General features: G+C 39.5%; 2 protein-coding genes across 2 annotated transcripts; one reads left to right on the forward strand and one right to left on the reverse strand.

The window, feature by feature from the left end:
• Nucleotides 1–627: 627 nt before the first annotated feature.
• On the reverse strand, nucleotides 628–4,326 carry LOC117613400 (auxin efflux carrier component 2-like). Its single transcript, XM_034342008.1, has 6 exons — nucleotides 3,849–4,326; nucleotides 2,175–2,457; nucleotides 1,821–1,906; nucleotides 1,571–1,728; nucleotides 1,390–1,466; nucleotides 628–694 (listed from the first exon to the last, which is right to left on the reverse strand). The coding sequence occupies exons 1-6, from the start codon at nucleotides 4,324–4,326 to the stop codon at nucleotides 628–630; spliced, it is 1,149 nt and encodes a 382-aa protein (XP_034197899.1).
• A 221-nt stretch (nucleotides 4,327–4,547) lies between these two features.
• On the forward strand, nucleotides 4,548–4,880 carry LOC117613398. The gene has a single exon (XM_034342005.1). The coding sequence runs from the start codon at nucleotides 4,548–4,550 to the stop codon at nucleotides 4,878–4,880; it is 333 nt and encodes a 110-aa protein (XP_034197896.1).
• The last annotated feature ends 10,976 nt before the right edge of the window (nucleotides 4,881–15,856 follow it).

Consider the following 15,856-nt stretch of genomic DNA (forward strand, 5'->3'; position numbering starts at 1 on the left):
TTATTTTGCACAAGCTTTGAGTATATGATTGGCTTCGTATTGGTTTTTGATCGGGCTTCAAAGCCTGCTTCTATTTATTTGGAAATTCTTCCGCTAAAATGGTGCTTCTTTTGAGAGCTTCAATCGTTGATTGTGATTATATATATATGTTGTGCTATGAAATTATTTATTATCAAGTAAGTGAGTTTTTTTGGATTCCTTGACTTTTTGTTTTCTGATCTTATTTTTTATTCTTGTTTTGGGTTCGTGTTTCTCTGTTTTTGTACTGCATAGATTTGTGCTTTTTATTGGTTCTAAAAGTTGAACCTCGCTCTGAACTCTGTTTGGATTTTACTTGAATTGAGGTATGCTATTTTAGTTTAATTTGAGTTTAATTGATGTATATGTTATTGATTTTTTCTAACAGTAACAAATATTAAAAAAGAAAATTTTGCACCCGAAGAAAAAAAAATTAAAGTAAATAATAATTTAACCCTTGTCAGTGAGATGTATAACAAGATCTCTAAGCTCTAAATCTATTACTTAATTTCTATCTAGCGAGTAAGATGTATCAAGGTGCTCACTTAAGCCTGAGTTCCAGGATATACAGTAGTATATATTTTTCTTCTGCATTTAGTTTTTCAGAAACTAGAGCCCAAGAACAATATAGTAGATTATTGTTACGGCCACGGCTAGCAGCATTCCAAAAATGACCCTGCAATAATTCCAACACCATAATATATTCAAGTTAAAGTCCTTTTTTTCATCATCAATTTTGTTCCGACGAAAGCATGGCTCCTTAAAATTCAGGAAGAGCTCCTTAAATAAGTAAATAAACTTACGCAGTGCCAGGGACGGACCCAGGAATTTTATGTCGTAGGGTCATAGTGTAAAAGTACGCGGGGCTGCTGGCAGCGGCGACAATGGAGGATTTGGGGCTTAAAGGCTTGGTGGGGAAGAGGGTTAAAGGTTTGTGGGGGGTGGAGATTGGGGATTTAGGTTTGAGGGTTTAGAAAATAGGTGTTTTGGGGATGAAAATTCTGGAGGAAAGAAGCTGGGCAGAGATAAATCTGCTCTGTTTTTTTTTTTTCAAAACACCTGGACCAAAACGATGTCGTTTTGGCGAGGTCTTTTTAAAAAAAATTCGGTACTCCTGGTCCAAAACGACGGTGTTTTGGCCAGCGAGTTTTTAAAAAAAAATTCGCTGCTAGTCCAAAACGACGCCGTTTTGGCCAGCTTCTTTCAAACAAAAATCAGATTCCTGTTCAACTTCTTCTTCCTCCTGCAACTCCTCTCCCTTCAGCCATTCTCATGGGGTCACACCCCAATTCAAAGGGATTTTCTACCTTGCTTTCATGGAGTCCATGGGGTCGTTTGACCCCATCGACCCCACTGTGGGTCCGTCCCTGCGCAGTCCTAAGTACGTCTGCATGGACATTGTATTCCTTGGCAAATACAAAAGGAACAATGCCTTGAGGAAGAGCAGCCTGAAAACAAAAGTATTTAAGCATTTAATTACATATGCAGTTTTAAATTCTTAACTTTAAATTTTAAGAAAAGTGGGTATTGCTGGGAGATTGAGATTGTGAACCTGAACTATTGCAACATGTAAAAGAACTCCCCGAAGACCAACAGCAATAGAGGTTCCAGCAATCACTGCTGGGCCTGCTAAAAACCTAACAGCCATTGCAAATGTTGCAACAGATTTTCCACAAGCTATGATCTTTGGTTGTAAAGCCATGAATAAGCCTGGAAAGAAAGAAAAAACAGTGGTTAAAAAAGTATACTTTTATATGGTTCATTTAGGTCAATATATACTGGAGTCAACTGAAGATAAATACCGAGACTGAACATAGCCATTCCCAAGCCAGCATCAGATAATATCGATACGGATCCACTTACAATTGTTGGCATTTTGATGTGCCACCTGCGAATGATTGAAATATTAATCTAGGTGGATCAGTTTCAGGAATTTCTTAGTCTCTTCTGCTATGTAAAGATAGTTGATCGCATTTCTCGTAAAAAATGAAATTGGCCTGCTCACAAAATATTTTTGTGAGTGATACGCTTATGGTAATATTTTGAGTGGTTTCTACACAATGCATGATGGGTGCATTCTAGAGAGAGCGAGAGAGAGAGAGAGAGAGAGAGAGAGACAGACAGACAGACAGACAGACAGACAGACAGAGATTTACTTGTATGATATGAGAGACCAGGCCAAGCCAAGAAGGCTGGCGTAGGTGTTGGGGTTTCTAAAAAGCTTCCTCCAGATCATGATAAGTATAAGTCTAATCATGATACTGGCACGAGGCATTTGGTGATTCTTGGCTACACCTCCGTCTTCCATGTCCACCTTCTTCCGGAAACTACCGTACGGAGACTCACTTGCTGGAAACTTGGACTCTTCTTCGATCTCAAGCTCCCTATCTGCACTCGTTTTCCTCCCGGGACTCATATTTGCAATTAAATGATGCATACCTGCACATTTAATTTAAGGAATTAGGATATAAATCAAATACCAATCAAGATTGAGCCCTTCATTTAGAACCAAAAAAATATCACGATTTTTGAAACGGGATCACCAAATTTATTCACCAAACTCAAATATGAATCTTTATGCTTCTTCTTTATTTCTAACAAGTAAAATAGTGACATTATTTTGTGAACAAATTAAATGAGAATAAAAGCAAAAAATCAAATCCATGTGAAAGGATTTCCCTATTGTTTTTGCTATAGAAAAATGAAATTTGTGTCCAGCAGATAAGGCGTCAATTGACTGAAATGACTCACGTAAGTACTTGCCTAGCAATTTACACAAAAGACAAATATGTTTGGGGATGGGATCATAAAATTGTGGCTTAACTGCTTTATGTTGCACCCTAAAATTATGGTCAAATCTCACTTTTCAGTCTGGAAGTTAAAGTGACTCACTCTGCCCCTTTTATTAAGGTTTTTGATGTTCCACGTTGCCCCTCCTTCCCACCGCCCATCTTTCCCTTCCTCTCCTCATCTCCCCTTCTTTTTCTCCTATCTTTTCCCTTCCTCTTATCCTCTCTTCTCCTCCCCAGATTGTCTAGGTTTGTTTGGTTGTTTTTGCAGTGTTCTAGGTGAGTACTGTTGTCTTTGTCTCGGTGGCAGTGACAGTAGTGACACTGAATTGTATCTCTTATTAGGAGAGTTGTGAGACCTAGTGGCTAATGTTTTGTTTCTGTTTCAATGATGGTGGCAGTAGCAATGCTGATGGTAGTTGTAGGGATGTGGTGTTCTCTTCTACTCTACACCGATTGAAGAACTATGCTTGGTCATACAAGGTTTTGTTTGTAAGGTTATGAGTTGAAGTGAAGTGCTTCTTAGGGGTTCTTTAACTGTTGTTTCTGTGTACGTCTTTGATTTTATGAATGAATTTTCTTTCTTAAAAAAAAAATACATCCAAAACTCTGTTAATTTTTATGACGTGGTAGAGGTGTTATAATTTTTAATTGATATATTTTTTACTATTAAATACTTTTTAAAATGTTATAATTTTTTTATTCAAAAATATTTTTTAACATTTTAATCTACTTTGTCACATCACATATTCAGAATAGCGAGTAAATGACCAAAACATGTATGAAATTAATAAAATACTCCGGTCACGTCATCAAAAATAATATATTGTTGAATGAATTTGTCGGTAGGGGCAACATGGAACACCAAACTTACATCATCAAAAATAATATATTGTTGAATGAAATTGTCGGTAGGGGCAACATGGAACACCAAGCCTTGGTCAATGGACTAAAGTGTCACTTGACTTTCAGGGGAAGTCAGATTTGACCATAACTAAAATGATAACAAAACAATTAAGCCAAAAATTATTTGCTACTCACCTTTTGAAGCAGCAGTTTCATGTTGTTGAAGAGCTGCAGCCTTGGAAGGATCAATTACCCCAAAGTCAGTGGAAGCAGCTCGATTTACTGCATGTCTAAGATTCCCTTCGGGATCTGGCGATGCACTGGAATTCCAAACAAACATATGGAGGTCCTTATTACGCACTGCCTCACCATTACCACCACCACTATCTTTTTTCTTCGGAACGCCACTGGTAGACCTCTCAAACATTGGGTTCGCAGGCGGATACGAAGAGACCATACCACCATTGAAGACCTCACAACTCATGCTTCTCTCCCTCCTCTTCTTATTAGTAGTGCTCATCTTCAACGCCTCCTCATCATCCCCGAATCCGCCTTGGAAACTGTTTGTATAGCCGTGTTTGCGGCTCGGCGCCTTGCTGGCACTAAACATGGCGTAAAAATCCGTCTGGTTGAAGCTGGAGGCCCGTGTGGTCATCTCAAGGGAAGACTGCATGGAGAGTGGAAGCACCTACTATCTCCAGAGAAGATAAGATCAAAAATGCCAAGGCTTTGAGCCTTATTCAAGGAGCACTAACAGATGAACTCTTTCCATGCATCAGAAATGAGAAGACTGCAAAAGGTGCTTGGGAAATTCTAAGAAGTGAGTTCAGAGGAGATAAAAAGGTAAGAGCTGTGAAACTATAAGCTATTAGAGCTGATTTTGAATATTTAAGAATGAATGATGTTGAATCTCTGGATGACTACTTGACTCGATTTTTTGAAACTGTAAACAACCTGAAATCTCTAGGAGAAGATGTAACAGAGAAAAGGATTGTTCAAAAATTGTTGATGAGTCTAAGTAGGAGGTACAAGTCCATAGTGTCAATCATTGAAGAAACCAGAGACCTTGACACTATTAGAGTTGAAGAAATTCTTGCATCTGTCAAAGTCTATGATAAGAGAGAGGATCTACATGATGAAAGGGATAAATTGGCAGGAACTGAGAAAGCTTTTAGCAGTCTTAGAGTTGGAAATAATCAAGCTTCTAGAGCTAACAAAAGTTCTTAGGGAAAGCAAAATCAAAAATGGCAAGGACAGAACAAAAAGGGTTCAAATTGGTCTCAAGGTGGAAACTTTAACAACAATAATGGCTCAAATTGGAATAATGGCTCTGGAGGGAATTGGAACAACAGTTTCAATTCACAAAACAAGCAAGGAAGTAGCAGTCAAGGAGGTGTGAAACCACAGTGCCAAGTCTGTCAGAAGTTTCATTTTGGAGTGTGCAGGCACAAAGGCAAACCTAGATGTGGAAAATGCAATAGGTTTGGTCATTTAACTAAGGATTGTGACAATGGCAAACAAGTTGCAAACTGTGCAAAGGAGGAAGAGGTAACCACAGGAACAATGTTCTATGCTTGTCATGCAAGTTCAATTGCATCAAGCAAGTCTGTGTGGTTTGTTGACAGTGCTTGCAGCAACCACATGATCTCTCAAGAGTCCTTGTTGATCAATCTTGATAAATCAGTGACCTGCAAAGTGAAAATGGGCACTGTGATCTGGTTCAAGCCACAGGAAAAGGGACACTTGTAGTTGAGACAAGAAAAGGGAGAATATATATAAATGAGGTGCTGTTAGTCCCTGGTCTAGATGAGAATTTGTTAAGTATAGGACAAATGATGGAGCATGGGTACTACATTCTATTTGGAGGAAACTATGCATTAATATGTGATGACAACATCCTTGACAATGTTGTTGCCAAAGTAGCAATGGCTGGAAATAGATGCTTTCCATTGTCTATGGAATCTATCTGCTCAATGGGAATGAAAGCAGCAGTACAAGAAGATCCATGGATTTGGCATAGAAGATTGGGGCATTTGAATTTTGCAAGCATGAAAAAAATGCAGCAAACACAAATGGTGTTAGGCTTACCTGATTTCTCAAAAAAAGAAGGAGTATGTGAAGGCTGTGTGCATGGTAAAAGCCACAGAGAACCATTTGAGAATGAGAAGCCTTGGAGAGCTAAGAATCCACTTAAGTTGATACACACGGATGTATGTGGTCCAATGCAAAATGAGTCCATTGGAGGAAATAAATACTTCATCACATTCATTGATGACTATTCAAGAATGTGTTGGGTATATTTTCTCATAAACAAGTCAAGTGTGATAAGCGTGTTCAAAAAGTTCAAAGTTTTTGTTGAGCTACAAAGTGGATTCAATTTAAAGAAACTAAGAAGTGACAGAGGAGGAGAATACACTTCACATGAATTCCTTGAGTATTGCAGTGATCTTGGCATGGAGAGGCAATTGACTATTGCCTACTCACCTCAGCAAAATGGGATTGCTGAAAGAAGAAACAGAACCATTTGTGAAATGGCAAGATCAATGATGACTGAGAAGAAAATTCCTGTAAAGTTCTGGGCTGAAGCAGTTGGTACTGCTGTGTATCTGCAAAACAGGTGCTATACCACTTCAATTACAGACAAAACTCCATTTGAAGCTTTCACAGGAAGAAAACCAGGTGTAAAACACCTGAGAGTATTTGGAAGTATCTGTTACAGTCACATTCCATCAAATCTTAGACAGAAGTTTGATGACAAAGCAAGCAAATGAATTTTTATGGGTTATGGCAGCTGTGAGAAGGGTTACAGGATCTATATTCTCCAAACTGAGAAGATCATACTCTCTAGAAGTGTTGTTTTTGATGAGAACAAATCCTGGAATTGGGAAAGCAAGCAAGATGAAACTGTCCATGTGACTCCCATCTTTGAAAATGGAGGTTCTGAGATAATTGAACCAGAAGGAACCTTTCATGAAACTCACAGCATTGCTTCACCAAATCTGAATCAATTAATCTCAGATGATGAACATGTCTCTGAAAGTAATGGCAGTGGTACTAGTCAAGGGTCAACTCCAAGCAATACACCAGTAAAGCTGAAAAGTTTGGAGGACATTTATGCAAGATGTCACATGACCATTATTGAACCTGAAACTTATTATGAAGCTATTGAAGACAAAGCATGGAAGGAAGCAATGAATGCTGAGATTGAAACTATTGAAAAGAATGGAACTTGGGAGCTAGTGGAAAGGCCTACAGATAAACCAGTCATAGGAGTCAAATGGGTGTTCAAAACCAAGCTGAATCTTGATGGAACGTTTCAAAAACACAAGGCTAGGCTTGTAGCTAAAGGGTATGCTCAGAAACCTGGTATTGATTACAATGAAACCTTTGCCCCTGTGGCAAGGTTAGATACAATTAGAACTTTGATTGCACTTGCAGCACAAAAGGGTTGGAAGTTGTTCCAATTAGATGTTAAGTCAGCCTTCTTGAATGGAGTACTTGAGGAGGAGGTTTACACTGAGCAACCAGAGGGGTTTGAAGTGAAAACAGCAAGTCATAAGGTCTATAAATTGAAGAAGGCTCTCTATGGTTTGAAGCAGGCTCCCAGAGCTTGGTACAGTGAAATTGACACCTATCTAACTAGCTGCAATTTCAAAAGAAGCACCAGTGAGGCCACCTTATATACCAGAACTGATGAAGAAGGAAAACTGATCATTGTCTCTATATATGTTGATGATATAGTTTATACTGGAAACAGTAATGCTTTGCTTAGTGAGTTTAAAAGGGACATGATGCAGAAGTATGAAATGACTGATTTAGGACTCCTACATCATTTCTTGGGAATGGGAGTTCTACAAACAGAAAATTGGGTGTTTATTCATCAAAGCAAGTATGCAAAGTCCTTGCTTGTGAAGTTTGGTCTCGAGGATTGTAAGTCAGTAACAATTCCTCTACCCACTGGTGAGAAACTAAAGAAAGTTGATGGAAGTCAGTTGGCTGATGAAGGTTTGTTTAGAAAAATTGTTGGCAGCCTGTTGTATCTGACTGCAACCAGGCCTGATATAATGTTTGCAGCCAGTTTGCTATTAAGATTCATGCATAGCCCCACAAAGAAACACATGGGAATTGCAAAAAGGGTTCTCAGATACATTCAAGGCACTCTCAGCTATGGCATTGAATTTACAAGGGACATGAATGCTGTTCTGATTGGTTTTTGTGACTCTGATTGGGCTGGCAGTGAAGATGACAGTAGAAGCACATCCGGATATGCATTCAGTTTTGGTAGTGAAGCTTTTTCATGGGCTTCAGTCAAGCAAAACACAGTTGCATTGTCAACTGCAGAAGCAGAATACGTCTCAGCAGCTGAGGCAACTGCTCAAGCTATCTGGCTAAGGTTTGTGTTGGATGATTTTGGTGAAATGCAACCTTATGCAACACCATTGTTTTGTGACAACATGTCAGCAATATCAATGGTCAAAAACCCTGTTTTCCATCATAAAACAAGGCACATAAACCGAAGGTACTATTTCATAAGGGAAGCTTTACAAGAAGGGGTGATTGACATGAGATTCTGCATAAGTGAAGAACAGTTGGCAGATATTTTTACAAAAGCTCTACCCAAAGATCGATTCAATTATTTGAGGTTGAAGCTTGGAGTTAAACGAATAAGCAGCTTAGGAGAGGCTGTTGAGAGTTAAGCTGCATACTAGTGATGAATCAAGATGCAGAAGTTAATCCTGCAGATTGACAGTTAAGAGGATGAAGAATTGAATGAGCTGAAGAAGTTTCCTTTTATAGTAATAGCTGTTATGGTATATCCAATGGCTAGTTTTCTTACTATTTTGAGAAACTCTACAGCTAAGAATGACAGCTGTTCTTAGTCCTTTCTGCTGTAATGATTTCTAGTCTAGGTGTAAGAATCATAGCCTCCAATGACCTTGAATGGCTGGAGATGAGTCCTTGTGTCCTAGTTTTTAGGATCTGTTTTTTGGCAGCTTGTGTCATGCATATAGAATGTTTTTGACACTCATGCAATACAGAAATATACAGACTGAAACATTCTCTCCTCTCTGTGTTGTTTTCCTCTCTGCATACGTTTCACAAAAAGGGTTCATTTTGTTCAGTAGATCTGTCAACAAAAACCTACAAGCTAAATACAAAACACTAACATGCACATGACGAGGGTGTTGGGGAGGGTGGAGAGGGAGAAGAACGTGATCATCCACTCGAGGTTGCCACGTTTGGAGAAGGCTCACCAGAGAAACAAGGCGACCAGGATGACAAATTTTTGGAGGGAGTCGGCGAGGATAAACTTGTAGTTCATGGCGTAAGGGTTGTTGGAGGAGATGAGGTGGAAGGAGAGCAATGGGACGGCGAAAACCGCCACGAAGCGGTTTATGCCGGAGCATTGGTCCGGAGTGAAGATTTTCCACCACCGGACGGAACCGTAGGCTAAGATCATAGCCAAGTATAAAGGGACTATGGCTGCAAAAACATCGTATATGTCCTTGCCAGTGATCATGGTTACTGGTTTTCTGGCTTTGTTTTCTCAAAAATGAGGAGAAGGGTTTTGTTGTTTAGAGTGAGAATTGAGAGGAGGAAGGCTTAATTTGTGGTTTTTTCATGAGGAGGTTGGAGAGAGAGAGAGATGGAAAGGAAGAATGAGATGGAGAGAAAGGTTTTGTTTGTTTTTGTTGATAAATATTAAAAAATAAAAATAAAAAACATGCAAGAACTTGGATTAATTATGGTAACAGAGAAATGGTGGGGTTGGTGCTGGAACAATGTCGACAAGAGACCAGGAGGAAGATTGTTTTTTAATCAGATACTGTCGAGCATTTGTGTGTGTGTGTGAGAGAGAGGTGGTTTTTAAATCAGAGACTGTCGAGCGTTTGTGCGTGTGTGTGAGAGAGAGGTTTTGTTTGTTTCTTCTGGTTGTGAAATGAAAACGGAATAGTTTTTACATGCAAGTTTGTGTACGCATATGTGCTAGCTAGCCGCTAATATATATATATATATATATATATATATATATTGTTTAATACATAAAAGGCATATATATATAACTTGTGGAAAATAAAGTAATCTCCAATTACCGGCACCACTTAATTAATTATTTTTCTATGAGCCCCCTGACTTAATTATTAAAAATGAGAGGGAAAAAAAAAAAAAAAAAACCACACTCGTACCTTTTAGGTATGACTCATGAGTCTTCAAATTTATTTAGTCTTGTAAGACTTTTCTTATGTAGAGTCATCAATCGGCAATTGGGATTAAATATTTTAAAACGAAACTGATCGTTGATTTTGACAATTTTATTTTATTTTATGTATTTTTTTTACATACAAATTCAAGCACCGACAATATTTAGATAAATTTGACCTTGTGGTAAAATAAAAATATAGAGATGCAAATTGTGAAAAATAATTCAGTTGCTTATATGATCCATAACAAAAAAAAAAAAGTTTCTTCAGCTTTGCTACAACCTCATGGCAAAAATTTGTGATTAACACAAACGTTTTATTTCTATTTTTTCTTTCTTATATAAATAAGTTTGAGGACCACCTCTTCCCAACTATATATACTAGAATAGAGTCAGCACTATGTTAGAACCCCAGCAGTAAGTCAACGGTACAATTTCCCGTTGAAGATTCTTGGTTAAATAATTAATTTCATTAATTTGTGAATTATTTGATTAAATTAGGAATTCTTGTCATAATTGGGGATTTGATTCTAATCAAATTCCTAATTAATTCAATCTCTTTAAATTAGAGAAAAATAATTCATTTTCATGTAAGGGATTATTTTTCCGAAACTCTAACCACCAAGGCCCCTATAAATATGTGGTCACGCACAAGGCATGAGGTACGTTTAAAAACCTTTTCAAAATTCCCTCTCACCCTTCTTGCTACCACACTCTCTCCCTCTCTCTCACAAGGCTCAAGTCACCCAGTTCTTAAGACCTCCTACCTTTCAATTATTTCCGCATTCTTCTCAGAATCATTTAATTGACTTAGGCATTGGAGGACCTTTGGCCAACACCTCATGGGTGTGGTCTTTTCACTCCATATTATTTGGCAAGGAGAAAGAGGAACAAAGAGGAAGAAATGACCACCAAATTTCGGCACCATTGCCAACTATCGGCACCATGTGACCACCAAATTTTGGCAATCAACCAATCCTCCATCTAGCCCTCCTCACCATACAGCCAAAAATAGGAATGAAAGGAAAAAATAAAACTGGAGTGGACCTACCTTGGGGTGCACGGCAACTCCTCTCCTTAACAAGCAATACAATCTTTCAAGATCTCTGTCACTAACAGAAAATAGAGAAAGCGAGTTTGCAATTCAAAAAGAAGTGAAGAGAACTCCTGTATTTATAGAAATTGAGGTTCCTTGACCAACAAGGAGTCTCAAGCCCATTTCAATTAGGAACCCAATTTCAAAAAAATTAGTAAGTCAAAAGCCTCCTCCAATCAGGAGCCCAAGTCACATAAGGAAGCCTAGATACAGTGGGACAACCCAACAATTAATTCACACATCTTCCATACCACCATGCGCCATGCAGAAACTGGGAAGGCATTTGTGGAAGCAAATATTTGAAAATCCTATGTCAAATAATTAATCCCATCAATTTTGGGATTATTTGATTAAATTGGGGATTCTTGCCATGATTGGGAATGAAATCCCCAATTGATTCAATCTCTCCAGATCAGGGAAAAATAATTCATTTCCATGTGAGAGATTATTCTTCTGAAACCCTAATCACCAAGGTCCCTATAAATATGTGGCCACGCCCAAGGCATGAGGTATGTCTAAAAATCCTGCAAAAATTCTCTCTCACCCTCCTTGCTGCCACCACTCTCTCCCTCTTTCTCACAAGGCTCCAACCTTCACACATGACTTCGGCCACCCGGTTCTCACCGTGAGAAAAAGACCTCATACATTTCAATTATTTCTGCATTCTTCTCAGAATCATTAATTGACTTAAGCATCGAGGGCCTTTGGCCAACACCCCACGAGTGTGGTATTTTCACTTCGTGTTATTTTGCAAGGAGAAAGAGGAACAAAGAGGAAGAAGGGATCACGAGACGAATATTCTCTAGGGAGGAAAATCATTCCCACAATATGTATAGAACTAAGATCCCTAAGGATCTCATATGTAATGTTTTTTCATATATATATATATATTTAAGTCAACGGTATTTCTCATAAACTTCAAACGGTGTCTCGTCTATTTGCTCATCCAATCCAAACCCCATTTAAACCAGATGAAGTTATATCGAAGCATATATTCCATGGATTTTGCATCGAGGTTAAGCAAAGAGACATTGGTGTAACTATTGGAAGTTTGAAAGCAAATGTCCCACATTATAGGAAACAAAAGGTTCTACATGCTTTATAAGCATGAAATGACAGGACCTGACCCAATTTCCGCTTTGGAATTCGAGCCAAGTCCTGTGCGTGTCCGACACCTGGCGAATGTCGAGCACAAATGACCTTTTTACCCTTCTCGTTTCAAAAGCTTTTTAAAATTTCCCTTAGACTTCTGCCGAAATTTCGGCAGAGTCTCTCCTGTATTTTGACTAAACCCAAAGTCTTCCACCTGTCAAACAAGCTCAAATACCACCCCAACTGCCATAATATCTAAAATAAACACTTTCCAACTCGATTTCTCAATTTCAACTAGGTATCAGAGCATTTCTACAAGTTTACAAAACTTTGACAACAAAATCTTACATTTCTTGGCGGTGCGGAAGCTAAGAGTGGCCCGGTGGTGGATCCCTGCGCACTTCTACGGCCTGGGGCCGAAAAACAAGTTTAAAGTTGTGAGTGGACAAAAATAAGGTTCTTAAAAACAAGCTAGAACATAATAATAACCCCGGTTGTAAAATAACTTAATAAGTAAGGCTAGAGTTCAACTGTGTTTAATATAAGGTATTCCTCCAAAGATATATATATATATATATATAATCGTATGTATATAGATTTGTAAACCTGAACAATTATATGAAAAGATAAAACATGCACTTATATTGAGATAACTGATATAAAATGATTGAAAACAATAGCTGCATAAAAGTGCTCAAATTACTTTAAAACTACCACCTAAGTGTACCCCTGAAAATCCGTCAATTCCCCTGGCAGATCTCGGGCGACACGCAGTCTATCCGAGCCACAAACAGGCAGGATACAGGGGACTAGGGTCAGCCTGATCCGCCGGCAGGTCTCGATGACACCAAGTCGACTCGAGCCGCTCTGGCAAGATACAGGGGACCATAGTCAGCCTGATCCGCAATCCTGGCAGGTCTCGGGGACACAGAGTCAGCCGAGCCGCAATCCTGGCAGGTCTCGGGACACCAAGTCCGCCGAGCCGCAAATCCTGGCACTCACGGTCCGAGCGTCCCCGAAACTCGTGAGGCAAAGTCAAGTGCACTGACTGAACTGTAAACAGGCTGGATGTCTGTAGACATCGGTCCGTCTGAGGGTAATCACCAAATAAAAAGGCGGGTACATGGTGGTTCTAAACAACTATTTTAGAAAAACCTGATAAGTCTCTGTAATCTGATAAATCTGAGGTAAGCTGCCATTTCTGTATCACAAATCTCAAATTTACTGCTCAACTGAGTAATATAAAAATAAGGATGTTTTACGCTACATTTCATGCTCGGAAAACATGTAATAACACTTATTCAAGATCAGATACTGAAATTTATTCAGATAAACTCATTTATAAAAACTTATTTATATAAAATCAATATAAAATCACTTATGAAATCTTATTTATAGAAATCATCTATATAACTTATTTATATAAAATCATTCATGAAAGAAAGTCCACTCACTGCTGGTCCGAGATAGCTGGACCTCTTGAAGGTCCCTCCTGTGATCCTGTCGGGCCTCTGGTGCCTGATTACCCATAAAGATTAAATTAATAAACTGCTCAATAAAAGAATTTAAATTAAACACCCTGCCCCCGGCTCCTAGAAATGCGTATACCTAGTCCAAGTTATTCCTATGCCCACTTTAGCTTTTCGGATAGTTAAAACGGTGATGGAAGACCCGAAGTTTTACCAAGCGATCAACCACCAGACCGGCCGATCTGGGACCTGTGGGGTCCATGATCTCCAATGGCCAATCTGGGTTTCTCTGAAGGTTCCTCATAGAGAAGGAACCATTTTCTGCGAGTTTGGTTCGAAACGGACGGTCGGATTAGCCAAAATCGCATTATCGCTTAAAATCCAAACCCTAGATCCAGGGTTCGCGATTTCGGAGTATCCGAGACTCCGATTCGCAATCCATCGAATCCTACACGATCCTGAAATCATTTAGACCGACATATCCAAAATCGAGTGCGATCCAACGATTTGACGACACTGCACCCAGGGATCGCGCGATATAGAAAATCCGTTCGGGGCTCAAACGGACTCCAAATCGAGATTCGCGAAATCCTACGCGCTCGTGACAACACGAGGATCACAAAAATACACAGAGTCACTTCACCACCCTCGTCCACGTGCCGCCACACGCGCGGGCAGATTTGGTGTCCAAAGCGATTATGGGTTGTCGGAAAATCTCGAAACCAAGACTCCAAACTCCTATCCTAGGTAAAACACCCCATTTGGAGTCACTTTTGTTCTTGGACATACCCCAAAAAGTGACCGAAAACAGCCTATCACGGCGGCCGAAGTTTCGGCCAATTTTCAAGTTGAAAATCGAACATTCTAGAGCCAAAATCGATCGAAACTCATACATCCATCTGTAAGAACACGAAAAATAGTTGAGAAACCATACCTTACTCGATCGATTTGATGGAGAATTGAGGGAGAACGAGGAGCTTAAAGTTCAAACTGAAAAATCGGCAAAAATGGCAGATTCCGGCGAGCTCCGGCCACGGCAAGGGCGGCGACGGGTCAGGAAAGGACGGCGGTCGAGTGGTGGTTCGTTTGGTACCAACGGCGGAGATCGGCTCCACCTGTGGCGGCCGGGGCGACGTCGAAAGCGAGCGGAGGTCGGGCTGGCGCGCGATCGGGAGGAGAGAGAGAGAGAGAGGAGAGAGAAATGAGGAGAGAGAAGGGAGAAAGAGATAAAAATCTGACTTTTTGACCAAATTACCATTTTGCCCTTCGCGGTATTTTGATCGTATTTTCTTCGTTACAACTCCGATTCGGGTCTACTCCGTGTCTACGGACTCGTTTCGCCGTGCTCTACGCAATGGCGCAAGCGGAACTGCCAAATTCTTTCTCGATCAAAAAGTCAACTTTTTTATTATTAAATAATGCGATGGCAAAATTGTCTTTTTGCTAGAAGATATTAATCCTACTTTTTAGATATTTTATTTTGGGTTATTACATGAAACCTTAATACCAATTAAATAACATTGGTGGGCTGATGGGCTTGGTAGCGAAGGTTATACATGGTTGGCTTGCTTGATTAATAATAATATTTAAATAATCAAGACTTGGGCTCTTGGGGTCTCTGAAAAATTAAAGAAATACACCCAGCCCGAAAATAAAATAAAATATTTTATTTTAATTTTTTGGATTTCTTTTAGCAGCAATTAAATTCAAACGAAAAGATAATAATTCAAACCAAAAGTCTTATCTTTTCGTTTGAATTTGAACATGTATAACTGATACTAACTGCTATTTTGAAGGGGTGCAATTGTGTTATATGTGAGATCCCACATCGACCAAACGGAGAGGGGGTGATGTGCCTTATATGGCACACCTCGCATCCTCATAGTAGGAGGCCTTTTGGGATAAAATAAAATATTTTATTTTAATTTTTTGGATTTCTTTTAGCAGCAATTAAATTCAAACGAAAAGATAATAATTCAAACCAAAAGTCTTATCTTTTCGTTTGAATTTGAACATGTATAACTGATACTAACTGCTATTTTGAAGGGGTGCAATTGTGTTATATGTGAGATCCCACATCGACCAAACGGAGAGGGGGTGATGTGCCTTATATGGCACACCTCGCATCCTCATAGTAGGAGGCCTTTTGGGAGCTCACTGGCTTCGGGTTCGTAGGAACTCCGAAGTTAAGCGAGTTGGAGGCTGGAGCAATCCCGGGATGGGTGACCACCCTGGGAAGTTGCTTCGTGAGCTCCCAGAAACAAAACCGTGCGGGCTGGTGAGAATGTAGCCAGGCCCAAAGCGGACAATATCCTGCAACGGCGGAGCCGGTCCGGGGTGTGAC

Source organism: Prunus dulcis, unplaced genomic scaffold (genome assembly GCF_902201215.1).
Source record: "Prunus dulcis unplaced genomic scaffold, ALMONDv2, whole genome shotgun sequence".
Classification (NCBI taxonomy): domain Eukaryota; kingdom Viridiplantae; phylum Streptophyta; class Magnoliopsida; order Rosales; family Rosaceae; genus Prunus; species Prunus dulcis.

Coding starts and splice junctions, on each gene's coding strand:
- LOC117613398 (XM_034342005.1), top strand. CDS start 4,548: ATGAATGATGTTGAATCTCTGGATGACTACTTGACTCGATTTTTTGAA.
- LOC117613400 (XM_034342008.1), bottom strand. CDS start 4,326: ATGCAGTCTTCCCTTGAGATGACCACACGGGCCTCCAGCTTCAACCAG. Junction 1,729..1,820: donor AATGGCTATGTTCAGTCTCG/GTATTTATCTTC, acceptor CTTTCTTTCCAG/GCTTATTCATGGCTTTACAA. Junction 695..1,389: donor GCAGACGTACTTAGGACTGC/GCAGGGACGGAC, acceptor GAATTATTGCAG/GGTCATTTTTGGAATGCTGC.